This window comes from Notechis scutatus, chromosome 3 (genome assembly GCF_049901735.1).
Source record: "Notechis scutatus isolate UNSWTSFEM ecotype Mainland chromosome 3, rNotScu1.2, whole genome shotgun sequence".
NCBI classification, from domain to species: Eukaryota; Metazoa; Chordata; class Lepidosauria; order Squamata; family Elapidae; genus Notechis; species Notechis scutatus.
In genome coordinates, this window is record NC_142011.1 from 123,690,500 (window position 1) to 123,713,759 (window position 23,260).

The 23,260-nt window shown below is 34.7% G+C and overlaps 1 protein-coding gene across 1 annotated transcript in view; it reads right to left on the bottom strand.

Annotated features, from left to right (window-relative positions):
* GABBR2 (gamma-aminobutyric acid type B receptor subunit 2) overlaps window positions 1-23,260 on the bottom strand; it is a 354,273-nt gene that overhangs the window by 79,371 nt on the left and 251,642 nt on the right. The window contains exon 13 of the mRNA XM_087961130.1: window positions 22,947-23,069. Coding sequence (XP_087817256.1) covers window positions 22,947-23,069 — 123 coding nt within the window. The remainder of the gene's footprint in view (window positions 1-22,946; window positions 23,070-23,260) is intronic.

Below are 23,260 nucleotides of genomic sequence, written 5' to 3' on the forward strand. Positions count from 1 at the left end.
GTAGTATTCAATTTTTAGTGAAACATTTGTATGTTTCACAGGGCTCAATGCATTGAGCTTCCTGGGAGGTGACTTGGAGAAGCAAAATTATTACCTACTTTGGAAAATGATATATGGAATTAATTTACAAAGTGTTAAGGACAAATTTCTAAGCTATTTTCTTCTTGGTTTGGAGCAGTTTACATGAAACATCCAAACACATGCCATTTCCCCCAAGTAGTTGGTGGAAACATTGTCCTTTCTCTCACAATACTTTTAGGGGAAGCAAACCCTAACCCCCGAATTTGAACTGCTTGGTAACATAAAAAATATCAATCGAATCCAGGTCTTTGGAACTATGTCTTGCAAGTTGGTGGGCAGAAGATAGTCTTTGAAGATACTTAAGCCTACTAAATCCAAGTTTGTGTCATTTAATCAGGACAAAAGGAAGGCAGGCTAAAACAGGCCTTTCTGCTCAAAATGTTAAGGGGAAGTTTTTTCTAATGGGGCATGAGACCTATCTTATAAAATCAGAGTAGGTGTGCCGTTAAAGTACACAATTTTAACTGATACATTAATTAGGCTTTCAAAGTAATAATGTGTGCTATTAATGTACTTTTTTGTCTAGGAAGTACATAGTCAAAATTCTCATATTTTGAAGCACATGCAACATTTCAGATTTTAAAGTTAGTTTAAACTTTAAAGAACTACAATGAGTAGAGGAACAAACTTGGTGGCTTGTATGGTCCTAAAACCAAAACATAAAGCTCAGTTTTCTAAAATAAAAATAATAAAACAAGCACCCATCACAGTATGTGTTTATTGTCAAGTAAAAAAATATTCTTAAAAAGATGTTAAACAACTAGCAATAACAATGGAGTCCTTCTACATCCTCTGTTGCTTCTTTTTGAATGGTTATCTTCAGAGACCCAGACTTTAGTTCTCAAGTCCAGCCTAAACTGCATTTTTGAACAGAGAAATAAATGTCTTGCTTTCAAGCAACCAATAAGGTAAGATAACCTTAATTGGCAATTATTGCCCAATTCTACTATATTTTATTGTAATTGTCTCATATTACATAAAAATGGATAGCCAATGTTAAATTTAGACAAAGATCTACTTTTTTCATGCAGAGATTAAAAATATTTCAATTATAATGAATTTTTGCAGATAAGTATTTAAAACATTAAGCTTTATGTATTAATGGTGCATTATAGCCTGATTAAGTAATATGTTTATTAAAAGCAGGAAAAATAGATTTGTGCAGTTAAGCAAATAAATGCAACCATAACAAAAGGAAATTATTTTAGATGTACCATGTGTGAATTATTTTTTCTCAAAATGATTTTATATGCAGAGGCAGACTTCAGAATATTTATCTCTATGCCTCTTTCTACCACTTTTTGTTTTCAGTCAGCTAAAAATCAGCCACCTGCTCTTTCATTTCTTCAAAGTAGGTCAGCAGTGAGCTAATCAATCTTTCATCTTCATTACTATGAAATCTAAAAGCCAACAGCAAATGAACCATGTGAAGAAAGATGCAATGATAGCTGTGGTATTTCTCCTTCCTATGTGTTAGTCTTTTACATCTGGATGCACAGGACCAGAAGATGATGTTCAGTTTTCAGTGAGAAATAGTGACAGGCATCCTATTAATTAGTTTCTAGTCCGAGATGTTACATACTGGGCAACCCATAAAACCCTAATAAACCCTCATTTATTAACAATTTATGAATATAAGTAGCTCCTATTCGTTCTTCCATTTAAACCAGAAACTTAAAAAATAAACAAAGTTTGCTCATTCCTACTTTTAAATCTTTCATGATCTATAAATTTTCCTTGACAGGGCAGCTTTTCCAGGTTTGTGGGAAGGGATAAAGCCTTTCTCAGTAGTTTCAATCTAAATGATTTCCCTACAGTTTTATTTCATGTAAAATTACTCTTCTACATTGTGCACAACTTTCCTAAATAGTGCAAGGATAATGTTTTCTTTCCCTTCAAATTATCTTCACCATTTTCTCCAACTTCTTGTTGGTACTCTTGTTGGTACTTTTAGTGACAATTATGGGGTATCATGAGAATACAAACAATCCCTCCTGCTTTTGTTTCCGTGGTTCTCCCATTTTGAAAAAGTGCATTGCCTGGTTGACACATCTTAGACACCTTTAGAATGGGTAGCAAGCAGCAAAAAGCTATGCAGAATAAAATAATGGTGTCAAGTCAAGCTGAACTGTTGCCACTTTGATGCTGCAAGGATTCAAGGATTCTTTATTTTTATAAAACATTTTCTATTGGGAATGGAAAGCAGACCATGGGGAAAAGCTTGGTCTATTCAAAAGGAAAATTTGAATGAAGTTTTCCAAGCAAAGATGGCATACATGAATGATTTAAATCTCTGTGAAGCTGAGCAATAGGATGCCTGGGTTTGCCTATATATACATGCATGGATGCATTCCTTTCCTCAAACAACATATGCACAAAATCGTTCTCTAAACAGGTAGAAAAAACATAGACTTCTCTTTTTAAGAATCTACAAAAGCATAGAAAAGCTGTGGACTGGTAAATCCCTTGAAGCAGTTGTGAATTAGTTACATTGCTACTGCTATTTATAGAATATAAAAAATAATAATTTACCTTCTAAAACTGATATAAAGATGTTTTAGAGAATGTTTGATTTGTATTGTTGTTAACTTGGAGTCATTAAAATATATTAGAATATAAATAATTAGGCCTCGTTGAAGGATAATTTCTCTCAAATAATTTAGGAAAAGAGTACTACCTACAAGGAGGTTGTCTACAATAGAGTGGGGACTTCTCTGAACTCCAACTCTTAACAAATTTCCTCATTTGCGGTCCTATTTGCCCTTACCATGGGGCCACGATCAATCCTGTACTTAGCTATCAGAAATTTAAAGTATTCAATTTCTAATACTGAAATCTATCAATTGAGGTTTTTATAGTTTTAATTCAGGATTAACTTATACCCCTTTACAATAACATATGAAAGAGGTATTTGGGGATTGTACAAGTCATGCTACAGATGAAGTGCCGCAAATCTGATTTTTTTTTTCTGGAGGACCAGCTGAGTTAATATTTTGTGGCAAAAATTAAGATTCTTGTGAAGTAATAGCTGTTGCTTTTCAAGACTGACCATTAAAGTGTGTTTAATGAAAGCAAAGGCAGCTCTGTTGATTCTGTTTTGTTCCGTCTTCTTCTGTAGTGTAAGACTAAGAACAATGTACTACAATTCCTTTATAACCCCCTAATTGAAATGAAAACAATCCCTTATTTTATTTCAGTAGATTTTTATACTGTCATGTTCTATTCTGTAATGGGAGAAAAAAATACGGTCTCTCCAGAATCCTTTCCAGACATCTTATCTCTTACTTAGCTCACTGATCCAGGGTGGGAGGAAATAGTTTATGAACAGGATAGCACCAACAGCATGCTCAGAGTACAGTGGCATGAATGATATCTGTCCACAAAGAGCAAAGCAAAGCAGATGCATTCTGGATTATCTTCTAGACAACTGGAGGACCTATTCCTAGTCTCCTGGTTTATGGACCTATGATGCCCCATGGTATAGTCCTGATGGGGGCAGCACTGGGTGACCTCTGTGTTGGTCTTCTTCTTGTCTCCATGAGGAAAATCAGAGACAATATATTGGTTACTATAAACCCGTTTCTATCACCAGCACTGAAGTTAAATTTTAGAAGGCGATGCTTATGAAGCGTTCAGAACTTGTAGAGATTTTTATGGAGACAAAGAAGATACTAAAGTATCTGGAATAGATAACATTTTGTTGCTATAATCTAAGCCTTCCCAGGGAATAAAACTTAAACCGGGACTTGGATTTTTGGTTTAGAAATGTGTTATTATTTTCTTGCTAGAATGTCCTCACGTATCTTGTTCTATGTGGTTAATGGTTTGCAGAGCACGTCATCTTTATTTCTTTTCTGCTCTTTCTGTCATACATGCAACATGAAATATGAGGATAGATAGATTTATTGATTTGGTTCATATTCTATCTTTTCTTCAGAAGCTCAAAATGGCTTACAAAAATAACATCTTTGATTTTAATTCCAAAACAATCACTCTGAAATATCCTGTGGTTGAATGGACTTGAACCTAGATTGCTCCAGTCCTAATCCAATTCCTATCTCTACGCCAGTTTGGTTTCCATGGTTCCTTTTTGCATTGAGTCATGAAATTCTCTTTCTAAAAATTAAACTCTGTGTCCCAATTCCCTTGAAAGTTTACCGTACAGTGAAGAAATCTTTCTCACTAGCAACAAATAAGCAAACAAAGCACTAAAACCTCCCTCAAGGATTCATTGTTTTTCTTCTTACCTTCCACCTCTGCATAAAATACAGAACAATTCCCAAGGTCTCTTTTCCTTTGTCTACACCCCTGAACTCAAGAGTAAAATAAAAGGCATATTGTTTCTCTCTCCTCATCAGAGTGTAGCAGCATACAGCATAGAAGTTTTCTGAGCATAACAAAGCTGCTTTTCCTATAGGAATTAAACGTAAAAGCAGAAAGCCAGCACTTAGTCTAGCTAAGCCATCCCCATGTACTCAGAAGAAGCGCCTGAGGTAGTGAATTTTGTTGCTCTTGAGTCCTGTATTAGTATGCATTTTCCATAACAGCCAAGGGCCAGGTTTGCCAGTTTTTCATTCCTTCCTCTGTTGTTCCTTTTGCCTTATGTCTTTGGGGAGTAGAGATTAGTTCTGACACGCCTCCTGTCAGGATTATACTCCATGTGCCATTTGATAGATGGTAACAAGTATGGCCAATATTCTAAATATAGTATCTTAGTGAAGGTAGTGTCATGGCTCAGAATTCAGATTCTGCATCTGAATCGGACCTTGAATAAGCTGTTGTAATGAGTCTGTGGAATGTCAGCTTCAGGAAGGACAAAGCTAGGAATCACATGAAAAAGATCAAATACATGCACCACCTGAGCAGCTAAAAGAATGGCGGGGATGACTTCCAGTCCCCACACCAGATGAACAGAGAACAGAGCAGAACAATGAAGATTTATTAAGTTACTTGCAAATAAGGTGTAAACCTGATTACTGATAGCTGGTTACAGCCATGTTTAAGAAACAGCCCTGAATCAGGCTCTTATTGCTAGAAACAACATCTAACCTCTGGTTTTTGTGTGATGTTCCTATTTGTTAAAGAAACCTTGAACCTCTGACCAATGGACTGGAGACAACCCTGACCTGGCTCTAGAACACTGAATAGGAATTTGATGATTCTTCTGCATTCCAAACCAAACTTTGCAGGCTAGCCTTTGTTTATATTCCTTTGTTGAATTGTTAATTCTTCAGTTCTTGAAGTAAAACTGAGAAACTGTATGGGGCTGAGATCTATCCAAGTAATACCTACCCAAGCTACTTGCAACTATGAGAATAGGTAATCAGCATACTTGCAAAATAGCTATCGCTAATATTTATCAGAAGGAGAATTGTTCCCATCTGCCTCTCTGACAGACAGAATCACTCAATAGTGAGAAGGACAGACCCTTTAAGCACTTCTCTCATAAAGTATGATAATAGAGGATGTGTAGTATGTCTATTTATTAAGAATCTTTTTAAAGCCAGATGTCAAGCCCAAGCAACCAGAACCACTTGTGAACAGTCTCAAGCAGAAGCTTTAGTCTTAGTCACCTGTTACCAGAATTTCACCTGACTAACTGCATTCCCTTGGGAATGGTAAGAGAAGGCTTCAGGGATTATGGGGGAGATCAGGCCTGTGCTGCTTTCTGCAATGCAAGGTCTCTAAGATTACCTTCTCTTAACATCTCCCTCCAGTCTAGTTGGAAACTCTGCCACATCTGGGTGAAGGAGCTTGATAGCAATAACAATAGCATTCAGACTTATATATACAGCTTCATAGTGCTTTATAGCATTCTCTGAGTGTTTTACAAAGTCAGCATATTGCCCCCAACAATCTGGGCCCTCATTTTAACAACCTTGGAAGGACGGGAAGGCTGAGTCAACCTTGAGTCAGTCAGGATCGAATTCCTGGTAGTGGGCAGAATTAGCCTGCAATACTTCATTCTAACCACAAGGCCACCAAGCCTCCTGATGATGAACATCAAGGGCATACTAGGAAGCTGTGGGCCAGGAAACTGAGAAAGCAGTTTGAGTGCAGAACTACATTGAGGAACAAAAATGATTACGATAAGGCAGCTTTTCTCTCAAGCCAAGAGAGAAATGTTTTTCAGAGAGGACATGTTAACTTGAACAGGATACCCAGAAATACAAGCTTTTTGATGTTTAAGTAAATTAATAAACTCCCAGTGATGAAGCAAACTAGGACTTTTATACATACTGTACCTTAAAAAGATGGTTTCTACTAGAAAGACTATGATCTACCATGCCGAAATCCCAAAATAAATAGTCCTACCATTAATAAATATTTAAAAAAACTTGTTCTGAAAAGGGGTAATAGAAGAATGAAACCAAACCCTGACAGCTAATCAAAAGACATTTCTTATATTTGGAGATTAATATCTGCTCATATCTGTACTAAGTCTTACTTGGAATGTCCTATTTCACTAAGGAGATGGGAGAAATATTTTCAACACTTATGGGGATGACTCCTGTCCCATGATATATTTGAAGAGATTCTACAAACTTCCCACTTCGGCCTCCAATTAATTGATGAAAACCTGGGAAAGCAGCAGGGATTGGGGTAGTCTGAAATAATGGCTATGTTACTCGCATAGAATCATAGGGCTAGAATGTACCTGGAGGTCTTCTAGTCCCCTCCCCTCCCATGGCAGGAGTCATTGTACCATCTTGGACAAATGGTTAACCAACCTTTTCTTGAAAACATACTCAGCAGCATAACTACATATTCTAGAGATTAGGGTATAGTAATAGTTATTCTAATATTTAAGAAGGGAAGAAAACACAGTATCTATTTGATGTGCAATATTATTAATAAAATCTATAATACCTAAAATCTATAATACCTAAAGGGAAATTTGATAGGCTAATCAAGAGTCTGTCAAAAAAGAGTCAAAAAGTATTATATAAGTACTGTAAAATAGAACTGGGAGTTGGGCTATGTTATATGGTAAAGAAATATACATCTGCATTATGCTATTTCATTGATTTTAAGTAGGCATTTCAGTATGTTTCAAAAGTAAAATTATAAGAGACTCGTCTCAAAGCTATATCTATTAATTCTTATTTATAAAATGCATGAAACTATTACTTTTAACATCTTAGCCAACTTTCTAAGTTTACACCCACCCAAAGAGAAAATAAATATACTCTTATATGTAACCAAATTTAACCAATTTAACCAGTAAACTTTTCATGAATCAAAGACCAGCATAAATTTAACTAAAGCAGATTTCTGTTTCCTGAAATAGCAAACAAATATATTACAGTGCTGCAATATTCAGATGATATAATTTTATTGCAAATGACCAATTGGGCTGAAGTCTGCTCTTCAGGTTTTATATCTTTATGTAACCTTTATAGTTGAGTTATATAAGGACTAAATACAATGATTTTTTTAAAAAGACCCAGAACTGGGCTTTGCGCTGTTATTGGGCATTATTTGACAGGTAGACTAGCTTCAATTACCTAGGAATGATTTTCATTTCTCTACAAATCGTGGAACCCACTTTCTATGTACTGCCCACAGAAGAGTATTGAAGCAAACACAAGCATCTTGTTCAATATTTATATAAGAAAGGCTTAATATATCTCAACTTTATTTAAATCACTCACAGCTGCACCTTTGGCACAATTCCTGATGGCATAAAATTAGGCGTGGAGAACAAAGCAGACCATAACAAGGAGCAAAGAGCATCCCAAATGCAGCACATCAATTAGAAGTAAAGCAGGACTGAGAACTATGGAGTACAAAGTCTATTTAAGGATAATTCATTATTGGCTTAATTTGAGCTTCTCCTGACTTGTTCTAGCCCTGTTAATTTGAGAATAGGATATAATGAAATCAAAACAATACTAAAAGAAAGAATAACTGATATTTGATAAACAGATCATGTAGTAATTACTTTAATTGTAGTAATTGGAAATAAGATAATTGGAAGAATACCTCAGGCAGCAAAATTAAGTGGCAAGTTGTAAAATCTTGTCTGGCTGCTTGGTGGTCCTTGTGTCCTTCTTTAGGAAAGAATATGGTAGAGTTAAATAGAATAATTATTTATGTAATTTCTAAGGGATTTGATTAGAATTTTATATTCTTAGTGTTGATGAAATACATGAACTTGAGACTTGGTTAGTGATCTTCATAAAATAGAGTGTTATTAAATGTTAGTCTTCAAGGCAATCTTTATTGACCCAGGTAAATGAGGAAATGTGTTCGTCCAACCTTCTTAGAACCGTTTGTGTTTAGTGAGATTATTTATGCCTATTTCAAATCTGTTTCCATGGAAACAGAAACAAAACTGGCCACCAGCTGAGTCAGCTTCTACTGCTGGTTTCCAGTTATCACAATGTTGTTTGTTTCCCTAGAAACTGATTCAAAAGTGATAAAAAAATAAGTGGCAGTGGTTATTTTTATAGGAATGCAGAAAATGTCTCCTAACTAGATTCAAGCCAGCTGTATTTAAGCAATTGAAGGTTCTACACGGGCCTTTAACAGAAGCAAGGCCAGCCTTCAATTTTCACTCCTTGTGAAACAGTTACCAGAAGCTGGCCAATGGGAGCAATGGAATTAAGCAACTCCCATTTCATGTTTCTAAATGTTTAGAACGGCTAATTTGCAAAACAGAGTTATTAAATAAACAGATTTAATTTTTCTGTAAAAATTAGGTGTACTGTTTTAATAACTGGTGGAAATGGAATCATGTAATAATTTTTTAAAAATCAGTTCTGGCTTCAGTATATTAAACACCTTCATCACTAAGCAATCTGATTCTATATTTTATAATGCACTTTTCTATGAAATTCTTTCTAATGTAAAACTGATTGAATTGCCTGGCGGACAGATTTTAAATCACATACACAAGTTTGGAATATTTATCAATGGTTATTTGAATTTCAATAGTTACTGAAATGCATAATACTTTCATAAATAAATAAATGGATTACAGACAAAATATGCCAATATGTCGCCAACCCAATCTCTATGAAAGAAAAATTGTCAAGAATTTGCATTTTAAATTTTGCATAATATAATTCCAAAAGCTTGGAGGAACTTTACAGGGTGAGCATTGAGGAAAAGCCTAACCATCATATACAGGCTGTTCTATGATTTCAGCACATGCTCAACCAAGGTTCCATATCATGAAAGAAGCTACCTATGACAGTCTCCCATTGTCAGCTTCACAGTTTAAGCAGAATCTTGATATAACAGATTAAGTCAGCTGTGGCTCTATGCAGTTATAAATTGTAGAGACAGAAAATTGCACTTTGCGCATACTTTAAAAAGGAAACAAGATGCAGCAGAAAAATGTGATTTTAACAATTTATTTAAGCAATTAAATTATGACTTTATTTAAATGAATTAAGCCTTAAAAGGAACCACACACACACACACACACACACAAGCTTTAATTTAATTAATTTTGAAGATTTGGGGTTGGAATCAGCTGCCTCTCTAAAGCATTTTGTCTTTGAATTAAGCATCTAAAATGTTATCTAGATACCCCAAGTTTACAACACAGTATTTCTTCTATATATAATACTGTCCATTACCAGTGCGTAGTATATAACAAAAACTATATTTTGAGTGGAAATGTTGGGGGCTCGTCTTATACGCCCAGTCGTCTTATACGCCGGCAAATACGGTATATAAGGACTAAATACAATGATTTTTTTAAAAAGACCCAGAACTGGGCTTTGCGCTGTTATTGGGCATTATTTGACAGGTAGACTAGCTTCAATTACCTAGGAATGATTTTCATTTCTCTACAAATCGTGGAACCCACTTTCTATGTACTGCCCACAGAGGAGTATTGAAGCAAACACAAGCATCTTGTTCAATATTTATATAAGAAAGGCTTAATATATCTCAACTTTATTTAAATCACTCACAGCTGCACCTTTGGCACAATTCCTGATGGCATAAAATTAGGCGTGGAGAACAAAGCAGACCATAACAAGGAGCAAAGAGCATCCCAAATGCAGCACATCAATTAGAAGTAAAGCAGGACTGAGAACTATGGAGTACAAAGTCTATTTAAGGATAATTCATTATTGGCTTAATTTGAGCTTCTCCTGACTTGTTCTAGCCCTGTTAATTTGAGAATAGGATATAATGAAATCAAAACAATACTAAAAGAAAGAATAACTGATATTTGATAAACAGATCATGTAGTAATTACTTTAATTGTAGTAATTGGAAATAAGATAATTGGAAGAATACCTCAGGCAGCAAAATTAAGTGGCAAGTTGTAAAATCTTGTCTGGCTGCTTGGTGGTCCTTGTGTCCTTCTTTAGGAAAGAATATGGTAGAGTTAAATAGAATAATTATTTATGTAATTTCTAAGGGATTTGATTAGAATTTTATATTCTTAGTGTTGATGAAATACATGAACTTGAGACTTGGTTAGTGATCTTCATAAAATAGAGTGTTATTAAATGTTAGTCTTCAAGGCAATCTTTATTGACCCAGGTAAATGAGGAAATGTGTTCGTCCAACCTTCTTAGAACCGTTTGTGTTTAGTGAGATTATTTATGCCTATTTCAAATCTGTTTCCATGGAAACAGAAACAAAACTGGCCACCAGCTGAGTCAGCTTCTACTGCTGGTTTCCAGTTATCACAATGTTGTTTGTTTCCCTAGAAACTGATTCAAAAGTGATAAAAAAAATAAGTGGCAGTGGTTATTTTTATAGGAATGCAGAAAATGTCTCCTAACTAGATTCAAGCCAGCTGTATTTAAGCAATTGAAGGTTCTACACGTGCCTTTAACAGAAGCAAGGTCAGCCTTCAATTTTCACTCCTTGTGAAACAGTTACCAGAAGCTGGCCAATGGGAGCAATGGAATTAAGCAACTCCCACTTCATGTTTATAAGTGTTTAGAACGGCTAATTTGCAAAACAGAGTTATTAAATAAACAGATTTAATTTTTCTGTAAAAATTAGGTGTACTGTTTTAATAACTGGTGGAAATGGAATCATGTAATAATTTTTTTAAAAATCAGTTCTGGCTTCAGTATATTAAACACCTTCATCACTAAGCAATCTGATTCTATATTTTATAATGCACTTTTCTATGAAATTCTTTCTAATGTAAAACTGATTGAATTGCCTGGCGGACAGATTTTAAATCACATACACAAGTTTGGAATATTTATCAATGGTTATTTGAATTTCAATAGTTACTGAAATGAATAATACTTTCATAAATAAATAAATGGATTACAGACAAAATATGCCAATATGTCACCAATCCAATCTCTATGAAAGAAAAATTGTCAAGAATTTGCATTTTAAATTTTGCATAATATAATTCCAAATGCTTGGAGGAACTTTACAGGGTGAGCATTGAGGAAAAAGCCTAACCATCATATACAGGCTGTTCTATGATTTCAGCACATGCTCAACCAAGGTTCCATATCATGAAAGAAGCTACCTATGACAGTCTCCCATTGTCAGCTTCACAGTTTAAGCAGAATCTTGGATATAACAGATTAAGTCAGCTGTGGCTCTATGAAGTTATAAATTGTAGAGACAGAAAAATTGCACTTTTGCGCATACTTTAAAAAGGAAACAAGATGCAGCAGAAAAAATGTGATTTTAACAATTTATTTAAGCAATTAAATTATGACTTTATTTAAATGAATTAAGCCTTAAAAGGACAAGCTTTAATTTAATTAATTTTGAAGATTTGGGGTTGGAATCAGATTGTCTGAATTAAGCATCTAAAATGTTATCTAGATACTTCTTTCTTCTATATATAATACTGTCCATTACCAGTATATATATAGCAAGTATTTTTTTCTGCATTTTTTCCTTGAATTTAATATAACTCAAACTATCGTAGAATAAAAATACAGATAACATTTATATGAAATGAAATCAAAAGCAGCATAGCAAAATGATTACTCAGAAAGCAATTAAAAGCAACAGCTGTTAAAATAGGCATCACAGAAAATGCTGAAAAATATACTGAAATGCAATTTTTGAAAACATTTTGGCAAAAAAAATTTAAATGAGTTGTGTCAAAAATGTACTTGTGTTTTAACTATTTCTTTCAATAGTTTAAATTAGAAGAATTTAAAAACAGAGATTTTTTTCTGCCTTTTGGCTCCACAATAGAGTCCCAGCTAAAGATTAACCAAGCAACATAAATTTATAATATTAAAACAACAAGCAAAAGTAGGGCACAGTATCAATTAATAAAGATAATACCCCAAAAGATATTAAATTGTATTTAATGTTACTGAAAAGCATATTACAACAGAAGAGGAAGTTAGTTCAATTTATTATGAAAAAATGTTCGACAATAAAACTAGTGAAAATGCAGGACACAAAGTTTTTATATGAATGGAGTCATTTGGTGTTCACACATCAAGCATAAGCAAGATGCTTAATATGGAGGAGACTATTTCTCAGTAGACCATATGCTTTCCATTCAGAAAAACTCAGGTTATAATTCAAGCACATCTTGTTTAAAAGGTATTCTCAAACAAGACTGAAAAACATATCTTCCTAGAATCTTGGTGAGATTGTACAAGTCTGGGTAAATTATACTAGCCTAAGATAAAGATATGTTTTAAGTTTATTATCTTTGCTAGTAGTTCATAAGGTGTCTGGACTTGCAAAGTTCAAATAGTTGCATTTAGAGATACATTTATTAACCGTATAAAAAAGGTAAAAATAATAACTTCTGATATAGTAGTTAAGGAGACCATGAATTCTAGTCCTCACTTTAGGCACAAAGCTAAGTGGGTGATATTGGGTCAGTCATTCACTCTCCAGCCCAAGGGAGAAACAACGACAATGACAAATCACTTCTCAAAACCTTTCCACAAAAACTGCAGGAACTATTTCAGGAAGTTGCCGGGAGTCAAAACTGACTCAAAAAAACAAAATCAATCAACCAACCAACCACAGTGGACCAAAACAATTGAGGGCTAGACTAAATGATGATTATATTTGTTCTACATGAAGAAGCAAATTTGGCCTCCGACTGAAATAACCAATATAAATAGGGGGGAAAAAGAGAGGGGTATTCCTAAAACAATAATCTGTATTCATAATGAGATCTCATATCTACATTAACAGATATATCCTGGGAATATTAAATTAACGGTACCATCTTCTGAGGAGTCCTTGGTGCTCTCTGAGCTTGGTTGTTTTCTTGCAGACGTTTCATTACCCAAACCAGATAACATTGTCATTGCTAATCTGGCACTAATGATGTTACCTAGTTCAGGTAATGAAACGTCTGCAAGAAAACAACCAAACTCAGAGAACACCAAGGACTCACTCATTTCAAGCCTGAGCTACAAATATTCTCCTTTATTGGTACTATCTTCTAAAACATGTCTTCTATATTTAGCAAATGTTTTGTGTTTTATTTAGAACCTACACATGCATCAGTAAGTAAAACCTGCCCACACAGCCATATTAATTAGCTGGCTGACGCTTCAAAAGTGTATGTTGTAACACTGGAAGGATTCAAAGAGATATAGTAAGAAATGAAATTTGTGAAAGTTACACAACATATCAGAAGTAATTATTTCGGTGATTCTTCCTGACCTGAAAATCTGTGTGGTTAACATAAAAGAACAGAGATGTAGGAATAAATTGGAACACCAACCTTTCAACATTAATCACAACAACTGACTCTCCAATGTTTTTAGTCCGTTCCCTTCTACAACTTAAGTTAATGCACAAGTTATATAAAAAAGGTTTTAAATGCTGACATACAGTATTGTAGTCCATTGGCTATTATATATATATAAAATATTAAATAAAATATAAAATATAATGTAGTGTAATATAATGTAATAGTTTGGTTCTTAGAGTTCAAAAAGAAGGAAAAAGATCAATACATATACATATACATATACATACTTACATATATATATATATATATATATATATATGTATGTATGTATGTATGTATGTATGTATGTATGTATGTATGTATGTATGGCATTCAGCTTTGTTCGGGTATTTTCCCACATCATTATAGTTGTGCTTTTTAAAGTTGTAGCAACGTTTGGCAGAATCTCATCTGCCATCATCAGGCTTCTGTATTGTGTTGTCTGAAGCCTGATGATGGCAGATGAGATTCTGCAAACGCTACAACTTTAAAAGCACAACTATAATGACGTGGGAAAATACCTGAACAAAGCTGAATACCATACATGTAAGTACCTGTGAAAACTTAAGAAAATATATATATATATGGATCTTTGGTTATTCGGGTTTTCTCCCGCGTAAGATTGGAAGTATCTCAGGCAACGCTTCGATGAAGTCTCATTCATCATCTTCAGGCTTCTGTCTTCAGCTCTGTGCTTCTCAGAGTGATGTGAGCTTGCAGCTGCTTCTTCCTTTTAACTGCTAGTGGGGGTGTGACTTGATTGGTTGGGGGCTTGGCTGTGTTCTGATTGGGTGGGGGTGTGTTCTCATTCGTTGGGGGTTTGGCTGTGTTCTGATTGGTTGGGGGTTGGCCATGTTCTGATTGGCTGGAGGTGTGTTCTGTTCAGGTGGGGGCTTGGTTGTGCTCAGGTTGGTCTTAGTTACTGGGGGATTTGAGCTGGTGAGCTGTGATCTTGCTGTTTGGCTTCGAGTTCGTGGTCGTGCTGCATCTTCATGGTGGGGTCAGATCGCTTCATGTATGGCTCAGGGGGTTGAAGTGGGTAGTGATGCAGCTGCAGTGCGGCTTCTGGTCTGTGGTCGTGTCTCATCTTCTGTGTGGGTGTGAGTCTGCTTTTTACGTGAAGTGTGGTGGTGGCATCTTGTGTGGCCTCGTGGGTGTGGGTCTGGTGTCATTCATCATGTTAGGTACTTGTCTGTTCATGAGGGCGGGTTTCCAAATGGCTGGTAAGCGGGAGGTGTCATCTCTTTTATTCATGCTGTGTGGGCGTTTTTCTATCTCTATGGCTTCTCTGATTATTCTGTTGTTGAAGTGTTCGGTTTTGGTGATAGTTCTGGTATTTTTAAAATCAATCTCATGTCCTGTGGCTTTGAGGTGTTGGACCAGGGAAGAGGTCGGTTCTTCTTTTTGATTGAGTTCTTATGTTCTTCAACGCGTGCACTTATTCTCCTGTTAGTTTGTCCAATGTATGTGGTGGGGCAGGCGGTGCAAGGGATTTCGTATACTCCTTGGTTTTCTAACTCGATTTTGTCTTTAGGGTTTCTTAGGATGGTGGATATTTTTCTGTTTGTGCAGAATGCTGTTTTAATGTTGTGTTTTTGGAGGATCTTACTGATTTTGTCTGTAGTGCCTTTTATATATGGGAGGAGGGCTTTGCCGCTCTCTTGTTCTCTGTCTTGGATTTTGGTTGGGGTTTCTTTTTGGATTAGGTGGGTAATCTTCTTTCTTTGGAATCCATTGGCTGTTAGTACGTTGGTGAGAGTGTTTAGTTCGGTTTTTAGGTGTTGTTCATCAGCTAAGCATTTTGTTCTGGAGATGAGTGTCTCAGCTACGGAATTGATCTGTGCTGGGTGGTGGTGTGAGAGTGCATGTAGATAGCGGTTTGTATGTGTTTTCTTCTGGTAGATGGTATGTCCTAGGGAGCCATTGGGTTTTTTGTATACCAAGACATCTAGGAAGGGAAGTTGATTGTTAGTTTCTGTTTCCATGGTGAATTGTATTTTGGGGTGTAGGCTGTTGAGGTGTGTGAGGAAGTTGTTCAGTTTTTCTTTCCCGTGTGGCCAGATTATGAAGGTGTCATCTACGTATCTGAGCCAGAGTTTGGGTTTGTGATCATATTTTTCTAGAGCTTGTGTTTCAAAGTGTTCCATGTAGAGGTTTGCGATGACAGGTGAGAGGGGTGATCCCCTGAGCCATACATGAAGCGATCTGACCCCCACCATGAAGATGCAGCACGACCACGAACTCGAAGCCAAACAGCAAGATCACAGCTCACCAGCTCAAATCCCCCAGCAACTAAGACCAACCTGAGCACAACCAAGCCCCCACCTGAACAGAACACACCTCCAGCCAATCAGAACATGGCCAACCCCCAACCAATCAGAACACAGCCAAACCCCAACGAATGAGAACACACCCCCACCCAATCAGCCAAGCCCCCAACCAATCAAGTCACACCCCACTAGCAGTTAAAAGGAAGAAGCAGCTGCAAGCTCACATCACTCTGAGAAGCACAGAGCTGAAGACAGAAGCCTGAAGATGATGAATGAGACTTCATCGAAACGTTGCCTAGATACTTCCAATCTTACGCGGGAGAAAACCGAATAACCAAAGATCCACATACAAATACCATGAGAACCTCAGAAAATATATATATATATATATATATATATATATATATATATATATATATATATATATATATATATATATATATATATATATGATAGAGAGATAGAGATAGATAGATAGAGAGATAGAGAGAGAGAGAGAGAGAAAGAGAGAGAGAGAGAGAGAGAGAAATCTCAAGCAAAAAATTTATCTAGAACTACTTAAAAGCATAGGAGAACAGTCAAATTTTCAAGAATACTCAGAACTTCATCAGAGTACAGGCATAGCTAAAATATGTGTGGTTTTGTATTTTGTATGGTTGGAAAAAAATACCATTCAAGACATAAAATCCTGGTATGTTTTCCCTCTCAGTATTTCAATCAGCCCTTTTCTGACAAAACAGAAAAATGAATATTTCCGGTTGGAAAGATTTTTTTAAAAAAGAGTAATTTTTAACTTGTTCATTGTAATGTAATTTTCTTACTTTTTATTGTTCTTTTAATAACATCTGCTCTGGCAAAGTGAAATGAAGAATGGCTAATTTGGCAGTGGCATTTTTTCCAGGCAAGTAAAAATATAGTTTGATTTAATTTGGGGGTTCTGCTACAATTTAAGGTTGCTGCGGGTGCCATTGGTTGCCCTGCATAGCACTTCTGAGCATACCAAACATGCTCTGCATATTTTTATACAAAAACTGCATTACAGATTAACAGACAAGTATTTACATAAGCAATCTTCATATTCCAAAGGAAATTTATCACTTGAATCAGAAATGCTGCACAGCCCAGATGTTCTTCCATGTAGGCACTGACAAAATCTAGAGCTGTTTAGTTTTAAAAGGTTGTTGAATTTTCAGGCCATGTTCTTAGGATTAGCTTGCTAACACATCAAGGTATTTCTAGTATCAAGGAAGGATTGAAGAAAACCAAGGTATGCTAACAGCATATGCTCTAATTTGCAAAAAAGAAAAAAGAAAAGACATCTTGTGTGTGCAGAAGATAGTTGTAGGAACACAAACAGATATACAAATATGCATACTGTCAAAGCAAAGCAAAGTGAACAGAGAAACACTGGAAGCAGGAGGATAAAACAGCAGCTGTGAAGTAGGTAATAAGTGCAGAAAAAAAATGAAAGAAGAGAGTTATTCTGATACTTTAAATACTCTTTGAATTGGCAGATATTAATAGCACCATGAATGGGTCTAAAAGCCAAATTGTTTCATACTTTCTACAGCAGGAATCAGATATTTTCTGTTCCTGTATTTGATAAAGCAATCTTACAAAATTTGATATGTTCCAGATGTGTTGGATTACAGTACCCATCACTTCAGTGAACATGGACAATGGCTTTCTTGGTTTAATATGAGGAAAATTAGAATTCAAAATATATGGAGGGCATTAGGCTGTGAAGGCTGCAACTGAGCCTAATTTGCTTGCTTAGTGCCACTCCTAAATTTAATTGTAAAATATAATTAAATGTACAGGTTCTATGATTTAGATTTTTAAATCATAGAACCTATGCATTTAATTATATTTTATAATATAATTGTTTGTTTCTTCTTTTTCCTTTCCCTTTATTATATTGTTTCTTAAAAAAACATTTTGTAGAACTTGAAAGCGTACTTACTATGTGATCTTCTAATATTGTCCAAAATATAGTTTGAGGAATTTTTAATGGCCAATAGAGCTCTTTCATTTTGTTAAAGTATCATCCATTCAATAATAAATGATATAAATCCCAATAATTTAATGTTACTTATGGTCATTCAAGATTATATTGTTCATATGAACAGTCAGTAATGTCAAAAACCGTTTCTTTGGATTATTTTTATTAAACTCTTACAACCTCATCCTCCCTTTTTTACTTATGACAATTTTTGGTTGCATCCTTCAATAACTATGTTCAACATGAATTACATCAATATATGCTAAATCTAGAGAAGACAACTGGGAAATCCAGTAGGAGAAGATACTCACTAACTGTAATATGAGTTTGTTGGCACCTCTCCTCACATCTAGTTCTGTCACAAATAAAAATTTCCTAATATATTCTGGACAGACAAGAATGCTAAATCTCCTTGCATAACAGATTACTAGTTTCCTACTTCTTTAACAGTGTTAAGCTACTTACATACTGTCTTTCTGACATAAATTCTCTAGAGGTCCCCTAACAAGTCAAGACAAGTGTTTAGAATCAAAGATAAAATTATATTAAAACTTCCCATAACTTCTAAAATACTTGTATCAAATGTATCACATATCATGCTGAATTGGAGAACACATTACAGAAATACAATCTCTATACAAAGATGGCCTGTCTTATCCCTGATACCCATAACGTACTTGGAACAAGATTCATGAAATTACCTTTAAGGACTATGAGATTGATATGAAAGAAGGCAATCCTTCAGTTGACTGGTCTTAAACTGTTTCTAGTTTCTTTCTTTTAGTTCTTTTTTCCACAATTTCCTTCTCAATCAGTTTTGGAAGGTGAGATTGGAATAAATACTAAACTTTTGAAAGGTTAGTATCTTATTTAATAAAGACAAAAACAGTGATACATTTTTCTCATTGCAGCCACTGTCTCTCTTCTCTATCTCTCAACTCTATGAAGCATATATAAAACCTTGGTAGGTAAATGCTATACAAAATATTTTATCAGGTTCATGATATGTAGTATTATAGTTATTTTAACTGAAGTACTGATCTTGTCTCTGATGTTTTATTTGTGCACTAATTCATCTCACAGTTGTACAGTGAAAGAGATTAAATCAGATAATTGCTTTTGGACATTAAAAAGAAGTCTCATCTCCCTTTAGTGAATGGAGGAGATTAGTGAATCACAACCCAGTTAAATCAGTATAAGCATCTGGTGACCACTGAACATCAACTGGAGTGATAGAAGAGAGTACAGCTTTGATTTTCATGTACACATAATTGCATTTCCCTATCTAGTAAGCAAACAGAAGTATAGTTCAATATTAACATTTCCTAAATTTTGTACTGCAGTTCAATCTACAAAAAGCTATACAAGAAAGAAAAATATAAGCCAGTTGGGAAATTTGGCTTTGATGGCAGCATATAAAAAATAAAATTAAAATGTCTATTTCTGTATTATAGTATGGTATATTTAGATAACTACTATATAAAAATATATTGAGTGTAGCAAAACACTGCATGTAGCTCCTAGTTGGTTGGATGTGATGGTTTGCTGGGTGCTTTAAATCAGGGTTCCTAGCTTGCAGGAAAAGAAAAGAAAAGCATGCTTGCTATAAAACTGGGCTTTGATTATGCTTATAGAATCTGACTAAAAAGTGCAAGAACTGACAAGTATTATCTTTATCACTACCTGGAAATACTGGTATGTGGTGTACGTATGATTAAAGCTGATAACATAGTCTACTCTTTTTTAAAAAAAATTACTAAAAGCATTAATTTGACAAATTTAGAACCATATTTTGATTACGGTGTTATAAGATTGTAACCTGGAATGTAAGATGAATGTATGATAAAACACATGAATTAATGAGCAGGGAGGGAGGGAGGGAGGAAGGGCTAAATCTCAAAATAAGCTGATGTTTCCAACAGCTACCATTAATGAGTATATTAAAAGAAGTTAGAAGCTACTTAACAGGAAATGATTTTTATATTCTATTTGACTGTGATCAGGCCATGTTTGGAATATCATTAAATTCTGAGCATCACAGTTCAAAAAGGGCAGTACAAATTGGAGCAATTTCAGAGAGCTACAAAATGGTGAAGGTGCAGAAACAAACTATCCCCATGAATGACTGTCCTTCATGGGGTTAGCTCAGTATTGTTGTGTAAAGTTGAGTATTGTTGAGTAAAGTTGAATATGGTTTCAACTACCAAAAAAAAAAAAAAGATTAATGGAAGGTATTACAAATTTTCAAATAGCTATAAAGTGTTGTCATCCAAAAGACAAAGCAGATTTATTATCTATTGATCAAGAACACAGCTCCCAAGCTCATGGGTTAAAACAACAAGTAAGGAGGTACAGGATAGGAACTTCCTGGTTGCATGAAACTGCATGAAATAGGCTGACATATGATGTGTTAAATTCTCTCCCATTAGAAATCTTCAAACAGAGGTAGGATGGTCTCTCAGTCAGAAATGTTCTAGCAAATCCTGAATTGAACAGAGAGCTTGACTAGATGACTTCTAAGATCCCTTTCAATTATATGAGGAGAGGAGGCAGGATGCTTGCGGAATTAACAGAGAGAGGAAAATACAATACCTATAAAATGTTGGATAAATGAAGTATAGAAGTAAAATGAAAAATTGTAAAACTCAGTGTGATGATCAGATGATATACATGGATGAATGGATGGGAATGAGATGAGTACAGGTAATTCTCAAGTTATACCTGTAACTGAGCCCACAGTTACAATTGTAAATTGTGACCATCATAAAGCTGGTCACCATATGACCAGGCCCGATTTTATAACTTGTTTTGCACAGCCATTAAGTAAACCCATTACTCTCAGTGGGAAGGGTTTTGCTGGAAACCGAAAATATCAATGGGCTTCAAATTATGATATATTATATATACTATAAAAAATATTTAGAACTTATTGGACTCCATTAAGTTTGCATAGAAAACGAATGTCAGAATGTCACAGCGTTTCATTAGAGATAAGAAGAATGCTTTTTTAAACCATGTTTCTATAATGTCCTGTACATACCAAGTTTTGGGAGAAAGTAGTGGATTATATTAATATAAATGTGTGACAAAAGCTAAAATTCTGATTTATAAAGGTGCAAATAGTAGACAATTGCAACACTTTGGGAAATGCACTTCAGGCAGTTATTGAGAAATGTGTGAATGCCCTTAATCAAAGAAAAGAACACATCCAGCGCTGTTTCTACTTGGAAACAGCTTGAGATGGGAAAAAAAAAAAAGAAACGTTGACTTTGGGTTTTGATAATTAGGTAGGCTTGTTGCTACAGAAATGGCTAATACATATTAGCACATAAAAGTAAAAAGTCTATAATGTTATTATTTTATTCTTTTGTGCTAAAATGATTTGGAATCAGTGCTTTTCTTTCTTTCTTTCTCTCCCTTTACTATATATTTTCCCTTCCCTTTTTTCTCCCCCATTTCCCCACTACTTCCATTTTCTTTTGTATTTATATCCTTATAAACTTAATAAAAATTACTTTAAAAAAGAGAAATACATGAATGTGAGAAAGGGGGTTGATTGCATATTGCCTTGGAGCAGGTCTGTATAATATGAATAGGAAAACATTTTATGTGAATATATTGAAAGTTGGCTGCTGATAAAAGTAAACCATACATAAAAATAAATGTAACTCCTAACAAAATGTTCAACACTAAACATGAGTAAGTAAATTTGGTTTAGTAATAAATTATACCTGGGTAGCTCAACTTTTCCAAGATATTGTATCTGCCAGAAGCTCACTATACAATGTTTTACATTCATAGCATATTACTTTTCAGTTGTGCTATCTTCCTTCCATTTCCCATAGGTAAATTACAATGTTTTATTTTGTTTATGTGTTTATTTTAAAGAAAACATTCAAAGGTCATGTGTCAAACAAGAGTAAGGAAATGTTTCTGAAAAAATCCCAACCAATCCAAACATTTAATATAATATTATATAATAAATTATCTATGGGCTCTGACTTTTGATATATCCTATATTCATTCACACACACACACAGAGAGAGAGAGAGGTAACTCCATTAATATATAGTTTTTAACAACTGATGGGATGCAATTATGCCAGAGTCGATAATCTCTTGGGAAGCCAATCTATTTCAGGAAAGGCCACCTAATTAATACCTGGAGAAGTGGCCCCCCAAGTAGTATATACAAAAACACAAGGACTGACCATCTCACAAAAAATACTTGAAGGTTTCATAATCTATACAGGTTATTCAATACTGTTGGTTCAATGTATTTTTGCTTATAAATCAAATGTACTATAGGAATTGTAATGGGCGGGGTTATTTGGGCCATCAAGTCAATGTTTGTTCAGAGTTCAACTGGCAAATCTGACAATAAACATTATACTGTGAGTATCTCATCCTTGATTTTTATATTTCCAGGGTGACTCTTTTTAAAATGATACCAACATTGGACTAGTCATTCTGCATAAATCAACTAAGCTGAGCAAAGTAATAGACAGTGATGTTATAATACCTAAAGATCAACAGTAGAAAAGGAAGCTTAGTTTTGATAAAGTGATCTTTGGAACTTCATATTATGCTTTTATTTTATGTGTAGATTGCATTAGTTTCTCATGAATCTGCTAATGGAGTCCGAAAATCTATTATTTATTGCAACACCATCTCTTATAGACTTTTAGTAAGCAACTCCCTTGTGTTTACAATATTTCTGCATCTAAAACCTCTTAAGCATGGTAGAGATGCTTGATTCCATTATGTGATGTGAAATACACACACACACATTCTATTTGTGATATATGCACCCACTAAATGATACATTCCTAATATTTTGGATATATTTTTATTTTATTTTGCATGATAATCTTAAACAACTAATTGGAAAACCATTAATATAGAATAGCTGAATGACAGACCTCCATGTTGTATTTTTCCACTGTTCTCCTCAAAGGATCAACAACTTGCCAACAAATTAAGATGCAAAGATCTATCAGTAACATTCCTCCAACGATCACCATTAGTTTTTGGTCCTTAATGATCTATGGAAACAAAATATAGAATATAGGAAGATATTTACATTGAATTCAGAGGTACTCTAGAGTCTTTGTTAAGAGTCATAAATCAGACAATGCACAGTTAATGGGACATTTTAATTATGCATGGATAAGATCTTCATTTACTTGACCATAGTAAAATTCATTTTGCAACCTACATTTATTTGATTTTTTGT